This window comes from Zonotrichia albicollis, chromosome 2, assembly GCF_047830755.1.
Source record: "Zonotrichia albicollis isolate bZonAlb1 chromosome 2, bZonAlb1.hap1, whole genome shotgun sequence".
Classification (NCBI taxonomy): Eukaryota; Metazoa; Chordata; class Aves; order Passeriformes; family Passerellidae; genus Zonotrichia; species Zonotrichia albicollis.
In genome coordinates this window covers 110605114-110623034 of record NC_133820.1, presented here as the reverse complement: position 1 = coordinate 110623034, position 17921 = coordinate 110605114, and the positions used below count along the sequence as shown (strand labels likewise).

The window sequence follows — 17921 nt, the reverse complement described above, 5'->3', positions numbered from 1 at the left end:
TTCGCCCCCCCCCGCCGCGAAGCGGGGCGGGCCGGGAAGCCCCCACTCATCCCCCGCCGGGTCTTCTCCCACTGGGGACGGTGGAAACGGAGCCTGCCCATAGCAATTAGAAATCCATTGAAAAATAGCTGCTCTCCGTTTCAAAACTGGGAAGAGCTTTATAAATGCTGGGTAAATAGAAGGCAAAACACGCCGCTGGCCCCAGACGAACTGGAAAATGGAGTTCATGCACTCCCAGACAAAAACATCCAAGGCGTACAGGACATCAGTAAAGAACACAAAAAGCTTTGCCCATCGAAAGAACTCATAGAGATCTGTTGCTGACAGAAAAATCCCATCTTCTCTACACCATTCTTGCCAGAGGGAAATAAGTTTCTCCTCTGAAGGGGAGAACTGAACCTCTTCCTGCAAGGCATGTGTCTGCCATACCAACAACCACAAACTATGAAGGACTGGTTCATCAGGAAGGGAAAAGCCAACAGTACCTTTTGAAAGTGTCCAGCTTGCTCTGGCCAGCTCCTCGGATCTGCTGCTGTCTCCGAACATCTTCCTGAAGGTGTTCCAGAAGAAGGTTCACTTGTGGTCAGCCTTGGCTGTGAACTCTGTCCAAATCAGGATCTTCAGTTCTGCAACTCCTGGCTGAATCCACTTCTGTGGTCACTTCAAAGGAACCATCACTTGCTACACATACAGGATTTTTCCCAGTGCAGCAATTTTGCTCCTCTGGTCTTATCAAATTAATTTTTGCTCTGACACGAGGGGTCACCAGATATTGCAGTGGCCTTAGACAGTCACTGGGGTGAGAGAAGGACGAGAATCTTGTTTCTTGATCAGAAGGCTTGATTTATTCATATATGATATATAATACATTATAACTATACTAAAAAGAATAAGAAGTTGCAGAGAGCTGCTAAGCTAAGAATAGAATAGAAGGAATGAATAACAAAGTTCTGTGTCCAGGGAATCTGTCCCTGAGCTGCTCCTGTGATTGGCCTTTAATGGTACACATGGAAGATGAGCCAATCACAGGGACACCTGCTACATTTCACAGCAGCTGATAACAATTGTTTACATTCTTCTTCTGGGGCTCTGCTTCCCAGAAGATGGACAAATGTGAAAGAAAGGATTTCTGTGAAAGAAAGGATTTCTATGAAAAAATGTCTGCGACAGTCAGTCATGGGTAATCCTGCAGGGAATATACATTGTATGGTCTGAGAATTGAAAACCTTTCTCAGCATCTGCATTCATGCTACAGACATGCTGACTCTTTGAGCCAGGTCCCCAGCAGTTAGAGAAAGGGAGCCCAGCTTGTTTGTGGGTGGAGAGGGGTTCTGAAGGGTTGGGTCTTATTTGCCTGAGGGTTTTTTTTGGCAATTATAAGTATAGCTTCATTAGTAAAAATGCTGGGAAATAGTTCTCACCAGCAGTCATGAGAGAGGACAAATGTGACTGTCATTAAAATGAGAACAAAGGCAGATTTCCCTTCCCTTCCCTTCCCTTCCCTTCCCTTCCCTTCCCTTCCCTTCCCTTCCCTTCCCTTCCCTTCCCTTCCCTTCCCTTCCCTTCCCTTCCCTTCCCTTCCCTTCCCTTCCCTTCCCTTCCCTTCCCTTCCCTTCCCTTCCCTTCCCTTCCCTTCCCTTCCCTTCCCTTCCCTTCCCTTCCTCTCTTTCCATAATTTCACTTATCTATTTGCAGGGAAGCTGCATGAACTATGTTACAGGGGTGTCATGCTTGGGAAATGGTCAAACCCAATACAGAAATGCCTCTAAAAAGCAAACACTTCAAACAGAAGGGATGAAATGGCAGACATGGGGATTTATAGGAAGAAGGAAAGAGTCAAGAAATTAATTACAGAAGAATCAGCAGAGTCACAGATAAACGGTAGGGTCTGCAATATTTTCTCCCAGTAGCTGCTGTTAAGAGCTCAAGTTTGTGTTGCCTGGTTTGCACACCTGAAACTAAGATTGCCTTTAGTCTGAATTTACTTCAAAACAAAGGGCTGAGAGATGGGACAGTGGATACTTTTTTCTGTCCCTGAAGGGGCACATCTTGGGCAAAGGTAGTGGGATGCTGCTGGTAACATCATACAGACACCCACAGAACTACTTTAATAAGGGCTTATGCTGATTCCAGAAATATGAAGCTCCTCCTGCTGTAGGGCAGGACATCATCAGCCTTCAGGAGGCAGGGCTTCAGGGGGGACCTGCTGCAGCTGTTGTCTCCGTCTTATTTGGTGTCCCACAACAAGAAGTTGCTGGTCCAGAAAGAGGACCTTCCTCCAAAAATATCCAATTCTTACCTAATTCCTTAAACTCACCACCTCTGACACAAAACTGCCAAACTCTCAAAACTCTCTGTATGCAACCAAATAAAAAGCTCCATCCGTGCTCTGTGGCTGGCTGCTTGGCAAAGAAAGTCCAATGCCCTATCTCTTCAGTGCATTTTAATTCCTGCCACCCCTGTAACTGACTCTGGGGCCTCCTCCCTTGTACCCCACAAGCCACGGCTGGTCCTTGCCTACATATGGACTAATTAATCTGATGAACTTCGCTTGCCTGTCTCACTGGAGTGATAGTTTTGGGATATTTCTTCCAACTGGCTGCCAATTTTCCCAAGATTTATAGACACTCCCTCACCTGTAGGTGCCCATCTACTTTGATTTTATTTTCCCGCATTTCGTTAAAGTTACTCAGGAGATGTGCTGACAGCTGGATGATGTAAATGCATGACCCTCATTCCTTAGAAATTTTTTGTGGATGGGCTGCCTGCTACAAGATACATAAAAACTTTGTGTTGTGACCTGAGCTTTCCCTTTCACCTGACTCTGAGTTTGCCCTGTCTGTGAAGCAGAGGAGTCTTTCCTAGCTGACCCTCAGTCTCTGCCTCTCAAACTGCCTGGAGAGCAGCAGTGTCCAGGACTTGACCTCTGCAGCACCAGGGTTTTGCAAGGATCCTGAGTCACTGCAGAGGAATGACTGTTTCTCTGAAAAAACAAACAAACAAAACCAAAAACCCCACAAAAAAAAAAAAAAAAACAAAAACAAAAAAACCCCACCCAAACAAAAAAAAAAAGACCCACCCTCATAATTTCTCCATCCCTCTGAACTTCTGTGAGGTCTATGATTTTTCTGAAAGACCAAAAATTGCAGCTTTGTCAGCAATGGGGCAGCTGTGACTGAGGAGAGATGTGCTACACAGAAATCACCCCAAGCTGGCACGGCTTGTTGGCAGCAGCTGGAGTGAGGTGATTTGCAGTAGCTCTCAGCCATGCAAGGCAGCTGGTCAACGCTCTCCTTGAATGACTTCTCCTGGCAGAGGTTTGTTGGAGGTTTTGAAAGTGAACAAAACAGGGTGTGGAGCTGCACAGACTGGGGCACAGCACCATGCCAGTGATGTCTTCTACTGCAGTAGCCCCTCCCCTCTGATGGGGGATATAGGTTTCTCGGCCCCATCAAGCTAGCAGAAAAAAATCTGCCTTAAAAATCCTTGCTTGCAAGGTTCTTATAAAGAATTCTGATCTTATTCCCACTCCTAAAAAGCACTCAAAAGCGACACAAGTCCCACATGTAAGGGTGACAGGACCATTCAAAGCAGTGGGGTTTCAGCAAACCTGGGAGCTGAGAGCCTGTACCTGGGACCCTTTAGGCACACTAGCTCATCACTGCTCCTCGCTGCCACAGGTTTCAAACAGAATCCAGTTTTGTTTGCCTTGACTCAAACTGCTACTGAAGAACAGGGCTTCATGCTTTGGTGACTTCTACCCTTTTCCTCAAGGCCAGGAAATATGGTCACAACTTAGACATCTGGCCACAGACCTGCAGAGATATGAGAGATGCATTCTCTTGGCAAATAAGAGGAACATTGAATTTTGGTAATGGAATGCTCATCTGAGCTCCTTAAGACCAAGTAAGCAGTCAGGGTGCAGTACTCAGAGGCTGCATGACCTTTTCTTTGATCTATCAAGAATGCAATGGAAAAGAAAGGGAATTTTCCACCTGTCCTAGGTTGTTCCTGTTGAGCATCCTCCTCTGTCTTTATAATTCCTTAGAAGACAATCTATTCCTGGCCACTGTTGCACGTAACTATAGTATACTCACAGAGCTTATGTATAGCATTTATATATATATTGTACAATTTAGTCTATTTCTATATAGTGTACATAAAAGCTTATGAGACATGATACCAACAGGTAAGAGATAGCAAGGATAATCTCCTCTAAGTGTAGTTTTCCTGCCTGGAAACTCGGAGTAGATGACAAGTATTCTCTGTTCCTTTTGTGCCTCACCAGGATGGATTCCCTTCCTGCCTTCAGCAAACTCTCTGTGCTGGGAGCTTACAGATGTCACCTCTGTAAACATGATCCTGAGACATTAGTCTTTGACATACTAAGAACTATATTGTTTATCCTAATTTGCTTTGTTAATCAAGAAGCTCCTCATGGTACCTTGCAGGATACCTTGAAGCTGATTCAATGCAGGTATCATTTGTTTTGGAATCACTCTCTTAGTCCTATTGTTTAGTTTAATGTAAAATGGTATTGGGCCTACCTTATTTTTGGTAGACAGTTTCCCATCTTTCGCCTGGATCTCTGCACCCTTTGGTAGCCAGTTTTGGTGTGGTTTCCTTGCTAACTGACTTGTTTTCTGTACTGGCTGTTTAACAGAATGAAACTCAATGACCAAAGCAGTACATTATCTCACTGTAAGTGGATGCAGCAGTCAGATGCTGTGCACCTAAAAAAACCAAAAACCATCCCAAAGCCTCCACTGCAGGCAAACATTAGCAAGTGGGGGTGGGAGAGGAAGAGAGGTGGAATAGATGAGTGATGTAGCTTCCTGGGGTGCTGGGAAGAGCTGGTGGCCTCCATAAAGTGACTAAAGTGCTGCAGAATGGACTCCCTCTAGGTTCTGTAGTCTGAAATAGCAATTTATCATGGTTTTGACAAGAGGAAACCACATGCCTAGCCGTCTTGAGCTTCTGAGAAATGCTGTGACAAACTGAATGGTAAAACCAAACAATTCAAACCACAGTGAATTATAGCCTTTGCTACTGAAGCTTCTGAGTGCAGTCTTTTTGTGCTCCTTTTTGTCTTTAAAAAAAATTATTATAATTTATTCCTTTTTCTTTCTCCCAAGCTACAAGGAAGAAAAACAGAAGAACCATAAATATAATTTGCAGGTCTTGTTGGCTGGGGAGGAACAAAGTTTTAGTTGACACGTTGTAATTATTGTACATTGCCAGGAAAAAAAAAATCTCTTTAGGACTTCAGGTGTCTGCAGCCATTTCATCAAACCTCAGATGTAAGAAGTGTCAGGCAGTTAACAAAATACTCTAAGAACAAGCGCTGTCCCCTAGGAACATGGAACGGTTTTGCAGATAGAGGTACACCATTATGGGTCTCTGCTAAGGTAGCCCCCTCCTTTGTTTCTATTTTGCACTTTGCTAAGCAGTCCAACACCAGATTTCAGCAACAGAAGCTGTAACTTGCAGCTGAGAGCAGGGTATAAGCAGAGGGAGGGAGTCCAGTTTGGGGAGAGATCACATACCTCCAATACAAATATGACAAGGATAAACAGCTATGTCTGTGTATAAACTACCCCTGTGTGCTCTGAACTGGAACATGTGTGCAAACACAACAATTAATCTGTAACTCTGCCCAAATGAGCAAGTCCTGCAGCATCCCTTGGATTTGAACTGCCACAGCCTGCTCTGATATTAAGCCAGAGGCCTGGAGCAAATATTGGTAGATGCAACTACTGTCCTTACCTCAGTGTACTGCAGCTCTCCAAACTCAACTGAGCTGCAGAGTTATTTGCCATATGGAGGCACTACTGAAATATGTTATAAAGTTCCAGACCTGTTCAATTGCATTCAACAAGCTGCTTCCCAACAGTGCTACCTATAACTAGAGCTGAGAAACCAATCTCCAAAAGTCACTGCATTTCAGAAGTCAATGAAACCCTCTCCACCTGTTTTGTACTCTTTACAGGCAACGTCTTGACACGTGGCACTGGATTCTTCTGATAAGGTAGGCAGAAATCCAGTTGTTAACCAGGGCTTGGATGGCTGAAAAAACAGTGGTTTAGCCTGGTAGTTGACAAATCAATGTTTTAGACTATAATTGTGCCTGAGTGATTTCCCTTGGCAATATTTTCTGGAAGTTCAGCTATGTGAATAATAAATGGCATTAGTCACTTGGTCTGTGGGGAAATGCTGGCATTTCGTGACTGTGCAATTCCTGTATGTTCTTTTTTTAATTTACTCAGAACTAAATAGAACATTCTGGTGAAACTGAAAGGAAGAAACTAATACAAATCATTCTGCTTTTCAAGCAGTAGTTGCAGAACTACTTCTGCCTAATTTATCCCAAGCTTTTGCTGTCTTTGGAATGTAACTGAAGCTCAGGCATGGCATGCAGTTCTCAGAAATGAGGACATTGTGCAACTGGAGCTGTAGACCGTGGCATCTTACTGGCAAGAAAGGAGAAGGTCGGTAATCCATCAAAAGACTATGCAAAGATGAACAGAGCAGCCATTCATGCATTTAAAAATACATTCACAAATTTAAAATAAGTTGTTGGGTTAATGGATCTCACATTATGAGTAAAATGTTGTGTTTAAAGCAATTAATCACCTGCTGATGTTGTCTGGTCCCTGGAGAAACGAGAGTGGTTTGACAGAGATGCTGCAGCAGTTGGATGTACATGCAAACACTGACTCATGAAGACTGTTAGGGAGGTCCCTGCAGCCTCAGGTTCCCTGTGGCACCAGGAGCTGTCAGAGGAGAAGCAGAGCTTGGAAGGAGCAGCCAGCATACACAGCTCTTTCTCACCAGGGATGCCATAACAAATTAAAGCAAACAAAATTTTCCCACAGGCAGAGCTACCTTTGTCCTTTGCTAAGACTGAAAGTTTGCTCTTCATTGAAAAGTGTTTCCTCTAGCAGCACACAGTTTTGGTTCTGGAAGATCAGAGTGTTTCTAAGAGAAAATAAGTTGGTTAAAGCCAACAAAAATATTTCGTACATACCAGTTAGGCTTGCAATTATTTTTAAAATCAAGTGCAGTTCCTTCTGTGATTGCTAATTAGTGATCTCACATTTTGATCTGGCCAGAATGCCCTTCCAGAAATTTTGAAGGAAAGTGCAACTATGTAAGTAATTCGAGGAAAGGAAAATAAGATATCTCAAAGGAAAAAGACAATAGTATGAAGCAAATGCATTTTTCAGACTTATGGGAATGAATTCTTTAACCTACTCAACAGCACATCCAAAATGTGTCTTTAGAAGAATACTGATACTTGAGCTGTTTCTGTTTTCAGATTAGTTGCCTCTAAGGAGAAAAGGAATCATAAATGTGAAAGCATGTTTGAGAATTTTTTGTGTCACTTTATGGTTTGGGCCTGCTGGCTTGCAACTGATTTGCATAATTTGAGGCTAATCTGTGTGGCCATTCAACTGAGGGAAAACATTTTATTTGCAATCGTAGTCATTTGTAGTAGTAAGAAATTGCAAAAAATGCAAGCCGCCTCATCAGAAATCAGAAACGTGAAACACAATTTACCAGCAGAAGTCTGATTAGCAAATGAGGTCTCATGGTATGCTGCCCACTGTGCCATAGGAGAGCCACCCGTGGGCACAGGGCTTGGCTGGTTTCAGAAGTGATCACAATGCACACCAGAAAAGGGAACACAGGCATAACAATGACAAAGCAAAAAGGCACAAAAACAATGACTCAGACAAGTTGTGTGACCTATTTTTATAGTCATCTCAGGTGATAGTGGAGGAGGAAGTGTGTGCTTGTGGAAGGCAACCCTGTCTTTCCAAGGGACAGGGCTGGGGAAGGATCATGGACCTGTGGAAATGGAGGCAACCTCAATGGAGGAGAGGTGAGACCAAGGCCCTGCTCTTTCCCTGAGACAACACATGACTTAGGCCCTGAGTCCACCTCTTGGCTTGCTTTGGTCTCCTTAACCTAGAGAAAGAGCTGTTTTACAGAAGCATCAGTACCTCCTGCGTCTTTCATCACCTCATCATTGAATTACATGATGGGTGCAGACTCCTAACTCTGAGTTACATATGTGCTCTGTGTTACATTTGTGCTACTCGTTGCAGCATGGCCTTTCCTGGAGCTCAGGTCAAGGCCAGGGTGGCCTTTCCTCTTGCAGCCCACAGACACTGGGTGCTGAGCCAGGTAGGTGTTTATGAAAAACAAACCTTATGGACAAAGTGCTTGTGAAAAAACTGTCTGCTTATCAGTACAGCTGGGAAAACCTGAGTTTCTGGCTCTGACATTTGTTGTCATGTCCCCTAAAATTCAGTTGTGTCATAAAGGCAGGAGGTTTTCACAAGGTGGCATTTATTATAGTTTCCTGGTGGGGGATGTCCCTAGAGTAAAAGCGAAGCATTTAAAAAAGGGGAAGTGGCACTCAGTGGATCATTCGTTCATCTCTCTGAGCACACAGCTAAGATGATGATGGTCACTTGTCTGCTCCTCTCCAGTGTCTGGACCGCTGTTCCAGGTAACTCCCTTATCTGTCTGGGTGGGTGTCTGTGTCATTTTCCTAACAGCATTAGGGACCTCAGTGGCTGTGCTAGCCTCCTTCTGTGCTGCTGGGTGCTGCAGTCCCCACTTTGCACCCTCCTGGGGCAAACCTAGTGATTACAGGGCACTTGTGGTACTGTACTACTTACCTTGGGCTCAGGCATGTCACTGCTGTTGCATTGACAGCATCCAGTTCTTAATTTAGCACCAGTGCACCATAAATTCCAGAGAGATGTATAAAGGTATTGCAATGGGCAAATTATAAAGCAGGCAGACTGTGTTTTTAGGTATCTGCTCAGGCCATCAAAAGCATGGATGTATTACAGTGGTTTTGTATTTTAAAATCATGTTGAAAAGGTTGAATTAGTTTCAAACTAGCTTCCATGATCATGGTTTGTAGTCTGCCTATGGCACTGCTGAGATCTAGAAAGCAAAGTGACTGGCACAGCTTGACAACTGGCTTCTTGGCCTTTGATGGAAATCTGCCTGGCCATGGTCACAGCCAGAATCTCAGAGCACCTTCTTGAGTAGGTTAGCCTAGTGTACTTCTGGACACTGCAGACAGCCTCACCTTCTCTGCAAAGATATTTCCCTTTCTTGTAAATTGAGTTATGTTCTCAGTGCTGCAACTGTTACTGCTGATACCTCCCCTGCCATGCTGACATGCACAAATAAACTTTGAAAACTATTATGCCATAAGAACTGTTGAGCTGAGCTGTCAGCTTCACTTTGTCTGTACCCTTAACAATTTTTGCATGTCTACGAATTGGAAGAGGAGACTGATTGTTTTCTTCTTTTCCCTGAAGACTTTTAATACCATGGCATTTATGCTGTGCAAGTTTTCTCCCTGCAGGCCATCAGTATTTTTGATGTACTTCTGCAGCTGTTTCTCAGCAGCATGACTTCAATGTTGAGATAAGAGGACAGATGTAGTTTGCCTCAGGTTCTTCCTGAGAACTCTTCTTGCTTTTTTCTTCTAGTTTTCTGATCCTTACCAGTTTCTAACAAGTGTGAATACATGATGTATAGTGAGACACATAATCATTTTTAGCATTTTTACTGATTTGCTACACCTCATGCCACAGGAGGGCTAAGAGGGTGGTATTGGGCCAACAGCTGTTTGTCAGCATGGCTGAAAGTTTAGGGAATCTCTTCGTGGGTGCCCATGGGATAGCAGTCCTAGCAGACAAATCAGTGGCTCCCAACACCAGAACTGCCTTTCTCAGTGCTCTCTGTAGCACAGATATCAGGCTGGCAAAATGCTAGGTGTGAGAGGTGGCAGGTCCAGTGAAACTCTCTGGGTAGTTCTTTCAAGTTCATTTTCAACTTTTCCCTAGATGGAGAGATAGAGAAATCCTCCAGAGTTGCTCTGCTTGGAAATGAGGGTGAGGGGCTGTGGGGGCCTTTGGCAGGGTTGGGCTGCAGAAGAGTGTGAGAAATGCTGAGTATGGCACCTGCTTCTCCCCCAGCCTCTGTGCAGGTGACGAACAGAAAGGTCCAGTCAGTCCAGGCAGGAGGAAATGTTACTTTTTCATGCCGGTCAGTCACAAAAGAAGATGTGATACAGGTGACATGGCAGAAAGAGACGGATGGGACTGAAGACAACATAGCAACTTACAGTATGATTAATGGCCAAAAAATAGCCAAGGCCTATGTAAGCCATGTGAGCTTTGCCCACAGCGAGTTACAAGCCTCAGCCATCTCCCTTCATGGAGTCACCCTCCAAGATGAAGGATGCTACAAATGCATTTTCAACACATTTCCCTCGGGGGCTGTCACTGGCAGGATGTGTCTCAAGGTTTATGGTAAGGCACTGTAATTGTGTACGGGTGCTCATCTGAGGACCAAGTCATTTTTCCTGTGAAAACCCTTGGCTAACATTGCAACATTGATGCGGAAAAAATGGTTCTCCCTGCCTGTCTCTCCCTCACTGGTTTTACCTCTGATGGTAAACCAGCATTCAACAGTTCTTTAATTTTCTTACCTTTCAAGTCAGCAACAGCAAGATTCAAAACTGACATGTAACTCATGACTTCCTCCAAGTTTCCCTGGACGTGTGCTGTGCTGACAGCTGCCTGGCCACAGCCATGTACCCCGTGCTCCTCTGCTTCCTTTCACTGCTCTTCTCACCCCTTAATCCTGGAAATCAGGCAAATTTTGACTTGCTCTGCATTTGGTTATAAAAAAATTGCAAAGTATTCAAAATGCAAAGAGGCACATGCATGACCAGAATAGCTGGAAGCTCATTTTGAAGCTAGAGTAAAAATAACAGCAGTTGGGTTGGGGTCAGGAACAGGATTAAAAAAAAAAAAAAAAAAGGAAGGCTGAAATACTGTACAGCTCATGGGATTTGACACATTAATAACTTGAGCACGTCAGCATCAACTAACTTTTGAAAAAAATCATGAATCAAGATGGCAATATTTGTCACCTCCATATGAAATCATCAACTTGCAAGTGCAACCTGAAATAAAGACTAATATATGAACTCAAAAGACCTAAGAGTAACAAGCTGCTTATCTTTTGAGGAAAGCTGCTGGGTTTTGTCCAGCTGAGAGAGCTGAGACATTAAACATGCTCTGAGGACACCCAGTTGACTCTTAGCTTTCTCAGAGATGAGACTGCTGTGGGGAAACTGGCCAAAGATCATATCCCATCTGAAGAGTATCAGTGTCTGTGCCCTGTCACTGGTGATATGACCCCCCTAGTACCCTCTGCTGACAAAGACATGGACACATATGTCCACACACATGTCTCCAGAGTCCTCTGTGTGGAGAAAGAAAGCTCCTAACCTAGAGGGGAAAGGAGGTGGTGGTGAAAAATACAAGGGAAAACCAAGCCTGGAACTAAAGTTCTTTTTCCCATGTTTTGGGAAAACTAGGGCAGAAAAGAGAAATGAGAAGAAATTCATGCGGTATTTCATATATGAAGAGGAAAGTTCCTAAAGAAAGCCAGTTCTGATTCATTCAGAGGGTAAGCACTGATTATATATTACAGGAAAAACATGGAAGCGGCTTGCAGAGGTATGAGGTGGCTGTGGGGTTTTCGAGGTCTCCCCAAAAATGGCTGCCATTTTTGGGTGTCCCAAACAGAGAAGTCCAGTTAAGCTCAACCTGTCTGGGCCCCTCAGGCAGGCTCCAGGGCTGCAGGAAATCTTAGCAAGCTCAGCTCTTAAATGAGATCAGCTCTTTAGAGATTCTCAGCTCACTAATGATTTTCAGCTCTTTTGCTTGCTAAGTGCCTTTGGCAGATGCAGGGAAAGAGAGGAGAAGTGCTGTGTGAGGTTCCACAGAGATGTCTTTATTGGCAGCTTCTGCAAAGGGTCTCAGTGACAGCTCTACTGCTGAGCTAAGCAGATGAAGGTGTTTATATAGGGTTTAGGAGTTTTGGAAATTGTCCAATGGTAAGGATCAAGGTGAACATGACCTATAGTCTTAAGAGAGATAACTAGAGTCCAAAGGCAGAAGAGGGGCTTCTTAGGTCCAGTCATCATGACTAGGCATTTCTTATCTTAGGCTGCTGAATGCCAGGGAGGCCTTGCAGGCCCTGTGCCTGATATGCAGAGGGATCTCATTCTTTTTAATCACATAAACACAGAGATTTCTTTTGGGTTTGCGTTTTGGTTTGTTTTTTTTTCTATCCAAGTGGGGGAATTCCCTCCCAAACTCACCAACTGTGAGGCTATGGTTCGTCCTTCACCAGAGCACTAATTCTAAAAAAAGAAAAGGGATGTTTTTCTCCTGCCTCAGATGAAAATGCATCAACTGAGAAGGATTTAAGTTCTCTCATAGGCTCATAGGCAACTGCCAGAGGCTGCCTCACCAAAGTCATGATAGCCTTCCTGTAATGTGCTGTATCCAACCAGCCCGGGAGAGTCACCATGAACAAACTAAACATTTGGCACTTTGACAGCAGGTTTTAGTTCATATATGATTATCTCATTGAAGCCAATTTATATGATGCTACTTAAAAGCCATAATCTTGCTGGTTACACCCCAAATCCTCATGATAGGAACAACTTGTCTGAACAAGCCCAGAGGTTGCCTCATGAGGGAAAGTGAAGCCAGCAGGAATCTCCCAAGGCTCAGAGGGTCAGGGCAGGGTAAGTTTAATTTTCACCAGTTGAAAATTAAATGCTGCCATGTCTTTGCCCTCAAGAGGGGACTACCAGGGAATTTACAAACTGGTAATTGTCTGATTACTACAGCCTTAGCTAACACAGCTGTTCTGGGATGGGATGGGCACCATCACCGCACAGTGAGGGGAAGTGAAACCACATAAGAACTGGATACAACACTGTAAAAACAGAAACAAGTATTACTGAAGGATGTCAGACCTGCCTGGCTGAAAAGAGCAAACTCAGCAAGAATCAGAAATGTCCTACCCTGTAGCAAAATCCATTTCAGAACAGAATAGTTTCAATCAAGCTTAGTGGGTCTCTTTTGAGCAGTCTGCTGCATTCCCCCTTCATTTTACTTTGGAAATATTTGCCAAACTTCATTGTCAAAGAGAATGAGAATGAAATCCAGAATAAGGATTGAGGGAGAGGGGGGTATGAGAGGCAGAAATTGGAGAGAGGGGGATGTGCCACATGAGGATGGGCAAGACTTGCTGAGTCACAAAATTCCCTGGACATTTGCTGCGCTGACTTTGGAGACTGCCTGCCTTCACTGTAGATGGCAACATTTGTCTGGAAGCCTTGAGCCCAGCTGGAAAAATGCCATCGCAATTTCTGAGACAGGGAAACCAAGGCACAGTACTGCTGGTTAACACCCATATGGTTTGAAAAAGCTTTCTGTCATCATGAGGCATATTGTGATTCCTACAATCTGTTATCATTTTCTGTAACAGGACTGCTAAGCCTTTAAACATAAAAAGCATATAATGAATCAGGTCATTATATGCTTTTTATGTTTAAAGTCTTAGCAGTGCCTAATTCCCTCTAATTACAGAAAGCCATTAGAGATTAAGCCATTTTCAGATATTTGGGAATGCTGACAGAGCTCAAATTTGGGAACATCTGCAATACTGATCTGCAAGAGAGACTAAAGCAATTACTGGCACACAACATCTCAGGTGAAGACTTTTTCACTGGAAACAAATATTTTGATGAAAGGCAAAAGAAGCCGTTAAGTGTATGCATCAAACATGAACAGCCAGCACATACTAGCAAACACCACAGCAGGACTTTCCTGCAAAAGCAAGCACTTACAAGTTTTGACAGTGCATCTATTACAGACATTTGCTAGAGAGAAGCTCAGCCCTGCAGGATCATTCATTGGGGTCCATTGTGAGAAGAGACAGAACTGCTTAGTCAGAAGAAGAGCAGGTGCAGAGTGCATGTGTTTCTGGCAAGACACTGAGAAGTTTTTCTCATCCTCTGTGGCAACATCTGTGACTTCTCCATGTGATTGCTTGTGAATTTTGAAACCTAATATTTGAAGTTAATGCTGTGGGTGGATGTGTTAATTTTATGCATCTCGTGAGTGAAAGAAGTTCAGAGATAATTTTTTAAACAAAACATAAATTGTTTGCAACACTAGTCTTTTCATATCTGGGAGATTTTGAGATGTCCCAACTGAAATCCCCCTAAATACTTTCCTTGTTTTTGTCAGAGGTTTCAGCAACTCTGTGGATGTTGAGTTTTTGTCTATGGTTGATGCAAAAAGCAAGAAATACAAGTTTATTTTTTCTATGCTCACACAGCCATAGTAAGTAAATAAGGTCAGGCTTGTAAAAAAATCAAACAACAAACAAAAAGCAACAAAATTGGTATACAAAGTCTTGCTTCTACCCTCTGGGAGTTATGGCTTGGAAGAGACAGACAACCTTTTGAGGTGCATCTGTACCAGGAGGTTATAGGTGCCATTACACATCTGGCGTGTACTTTTTCCCCTTTTTGCAGTGTCTGCTACACCTCACAGGCAAATCTTTGTTTACCTCTAAAAAGGAAAAATTGTTGTTTTTCCTAAGAATAATGAAAAGATCTTTTGTTTGCTCATTTAAAAGCAGAATTGCTAAATGATAGAGGTATGTTCTAGTGTTGGGATAAAAATTAATTTTACCATAAATATTGCACTTAACACTGTTATTTTTCTTATGTAAGTAGTAATATACACACGGAGTTCTACTAAGTACAGCAGTGGATACTTTTTTAAACAGAAGGCATTCATGGTAATTCAGATTTGATTGAAACTAGAATTGCCATTGAACTTAAATGCTTTAAAAAAGCAATATTCTCAGAAACAGAGACCTAGAAGTAGACCCTATTTCCTCAGCACATGCACTGAAGAAGAAGGCAGGCTGGTGAGCTGCCATGCAGAAACCCATGGATTGCACTCCCAAATTACACACCTTTAGAGATATTGTGCCTGTGCAAACTGACCTTATCAAACTGAGCAGAGGCTTGAACTAGACATTCTCCTGAAGTCTCTTCTGACCTAAATTATGGCATGATTTTATGCCAAGGGATAAATAGGTGATTTTTCACATGGGACATGTCTTATGTGCTCAGATCTCATCTGGAGTTCTATCCAGGTTGAAACCAACTTCCAGAACTTCTCCCCTTTATCTATTTCTTGCAAATACAGTTTGTATAAATAGGAATCAACAAGTAGGCTTCATGTGAGTGATTAAGCATGAATGATGCCTGTAGTTCATCCTTCTTCCAGACTAAAATCAAATGTGACAGCATCCACAAATCTCTGGAGTGAGTGTTGAAAGAAGTGATCTTTCATGACAGTTTCGAGGGATACTGTGACGCACCCAAAACCCATTTAACAAGAAGAAACAAAGTTAAACAAGCACAAACCCTCCAAGGTGAAATCCCATGGTGTAACCACATACAAATTCACTATTACTGTCTTGCATAAATAGATCCATTTAGTCCTTTGATTTGCAACTCTACACACCTCAACAGCAAAAATGCTAAACAGCGGCAAAGCTAATCCTGCAGGTAATTTTAAAGGAAAATAATTCTAACTCATTTAAGCAGTTCAGCTCTTTCAAAGAGAAAAGGACATGACATATGACTTCGCAGTTCACTGTCTTCTGCTTTTAACTCAGCCATAATCACCACTTCTCAGCTGGGTGGCTGCTGCTAGTAACAGAACTGAAACAGATGCTTCTACCCTTTTGCCCTTTCTGTTGTCCAGCTCTTCACTTCCAGACTACTGCCTGATCACCTTCATATTCATCTGTTGCTGCTGGGGCTTTGGGAAGGGGGAGCTAAGATTAGATAGTAAGCTTTTCCTCCAAGATAACTGTAAATACAGATGCTCTTTGTTCAAACATAGGCAGAAACTAATGGACTTTGTCACCTTGTTCTTTACAGCCATCTCAGACCCCAGAGTGGAAACTAAACTTATATCCAGTCCAGACAAAGCTGAGGACTCTGAGAAAATGGTGGGGATGAGCTGCTCAGCAACAGGGAAACCAGCTCCAAAAATAACCTGGCACCTCCCCAGCATACTGCAGCAGAAACCAAAGGAGTACCACATAAAGTTCAGCAACCAGACCGTGACTGTCATCAGCAATTTTACCCATACCCACTCCAAAATCCTTCGGGAGTATCCCATCACCTGCATGATCCAACATCCTTCTCTAAATGTGACCCTGGTCCTGCCCACAGACAGCCTGGAGCAGGGTCAGTATGTAACTCTGCTCCTGCTCTGGGATAGGGCAGAAATTGGGAAGCACCTCCTGGGGTAGAATCAGAAAACTCCTCAGAGGGTTGGAAGGTGGAAAGGCACCTGGAAGAGCAGCTGTGGTTGGGCTTGGGAGGGATGGAGGAGGTGCCATGAAACATCCAGATGCCCTGGCCAATGGCACATAATGTCTTACTTACTGCTCCTCAGGTCCTCTTACCCACCATGATGTACCCCAACCTCCCTGTCTCTGTGAAGGACTATTTGTGACAGGGTTCCCTGTCACGTAATGTGACAAACCGAAACATGCCAGTGTTGGGTAGCTCAGAGGGGCTGGGTTGTACATGCCTGATCCTAACATCAGACCAAGCACAGGTGCTCACAATGCCACTTCTGTGCATCATGCTGGAATGTGCTCCCAGTGCTCTTATCCATCTCATTTCATCCCAGGGAATGGCCAAGGGATGCTTGAAATGGGTTTCAGGTTGTTTTTTTTTACTTCATGCACAAACTGAGTACCTGTTACTTTCCCCACAGGTCCAGACAGCAGCATGGCACTGGCCATTGCCATTGCACTGGGGGTCCTGGTCCCCCTGACCTCCCTTCTCATTCTCACCTGCCTCTTCTTCCACTGCCTCAGGCACCTACATGATGCAGAGAGAAACCCAAGCTGGCCCTGCTGGGTAGGTCTGCCTTTCCTCAGGGTGCTGCAAAATTCACCCCCACAGGTCTTGAGGTTCAATACCATGACCTGGCTTTACCCAGCCACACAAGGGCTGCCTGCACACTGCCCAAGCCAGGCTGAAACTGGGCTGGAGAGGGACACAGGAATGAGCCCCCAGTCAGACAGCTGGGAAGGGGAAACCTGATTGTGTATAGCCAGCCTACAGGTGCTCAAGAGTGCTGGCAGCTAGAAAACATTCATTATGCCAATGGCAAGGCACGCTGAAGTGGGAGCATCACTCTACTATTATATTTATGCACAAAATACTTCTGTAAGCAATGGGTCTTCTACAGCTCCTAAAACAACCTCCCTCAGCACAACCAACGCAGCTCACGAAGGCAGCAACTTTGAGGATGGGCCTCAAACAAAATGTGGTCTTAGAGGAAAACCATGCCTCTGTGAGGGAAGCCCAGGGTGCCACGCTGGGGCATGGGCTGAGGCACTGCTGATTGTACTCCAAGGCTATCCTGGTGCAGGGGGTGCAGGATACAAGCTAGAGGTGGGGATAAACTGAGGTGAAGTGCAATCGTTTCAGAAAATCATAGTCCAGTTTTGTGAAGTCTCCTCATCCTCCTTGCAGTACATGTCTAGCATGTGCACCCTGGATTCTGGTGAACATTTTGGAAAAAAAGAAGCAGTGGAGGAAGTGCAACACATGTCTTAGGTGTTATACCTCTAGGTCCAAGCTGAAGACTGCTGATGGGACTGCAAGGGGAGAACTTTAGTTTCCCCTCACAAAGAGATGCAAGGACTCATTGGCAATACAAATATCCAGGATCTTTACCCTCACATCTAAAATATCCATATATTTTTAAGAAATAAACACAACAACTTCTCTTTCATCAGGTACTTCCTGCCTGCACCAAGGCCAAGAAGTGCAGGCAGTACAGAGCTGCAAGCAGGTGGGCTCCTGCAAAATCCCACAGCCTTGGTGTGCCACTGAACACCTGAGAAGCTGCCACACCTACACGTGTAAGAGATAAACTCTTAAAATGGCACCTCAAGCTTCC

At 44.0% G+C, this 17921-nt stretch overlaps 1 protein-coding gene across 1 annotated transcript; it reads left to right on the top strand.

Moving 5' to 3' along the window:
- Nucleotides 1-7450: 7450 nt before the first annotated feature.
- LOC102073722 (OX-2 membrane glycoprotein) lies at nucleotides 7451-17455 on the top strand. Its single transcript, XM_074536226.1, is given in 5 exon segments — nucleotides 7451-8446; nucleotides 8449-8518; nucleotides 10011-10346; nucleotides 15875-16186; nucleotides 16725-17455. Coding segments are annotated over 5 exon segments (1296 nt in total). The 5' UTR covers nucleotides 7451-8200; the 3' UTR covers nucleotides 17057-17455.
- The last annotated feature ends 466 nt before the right edge of the window (nucleotides 17456-17921 follow it).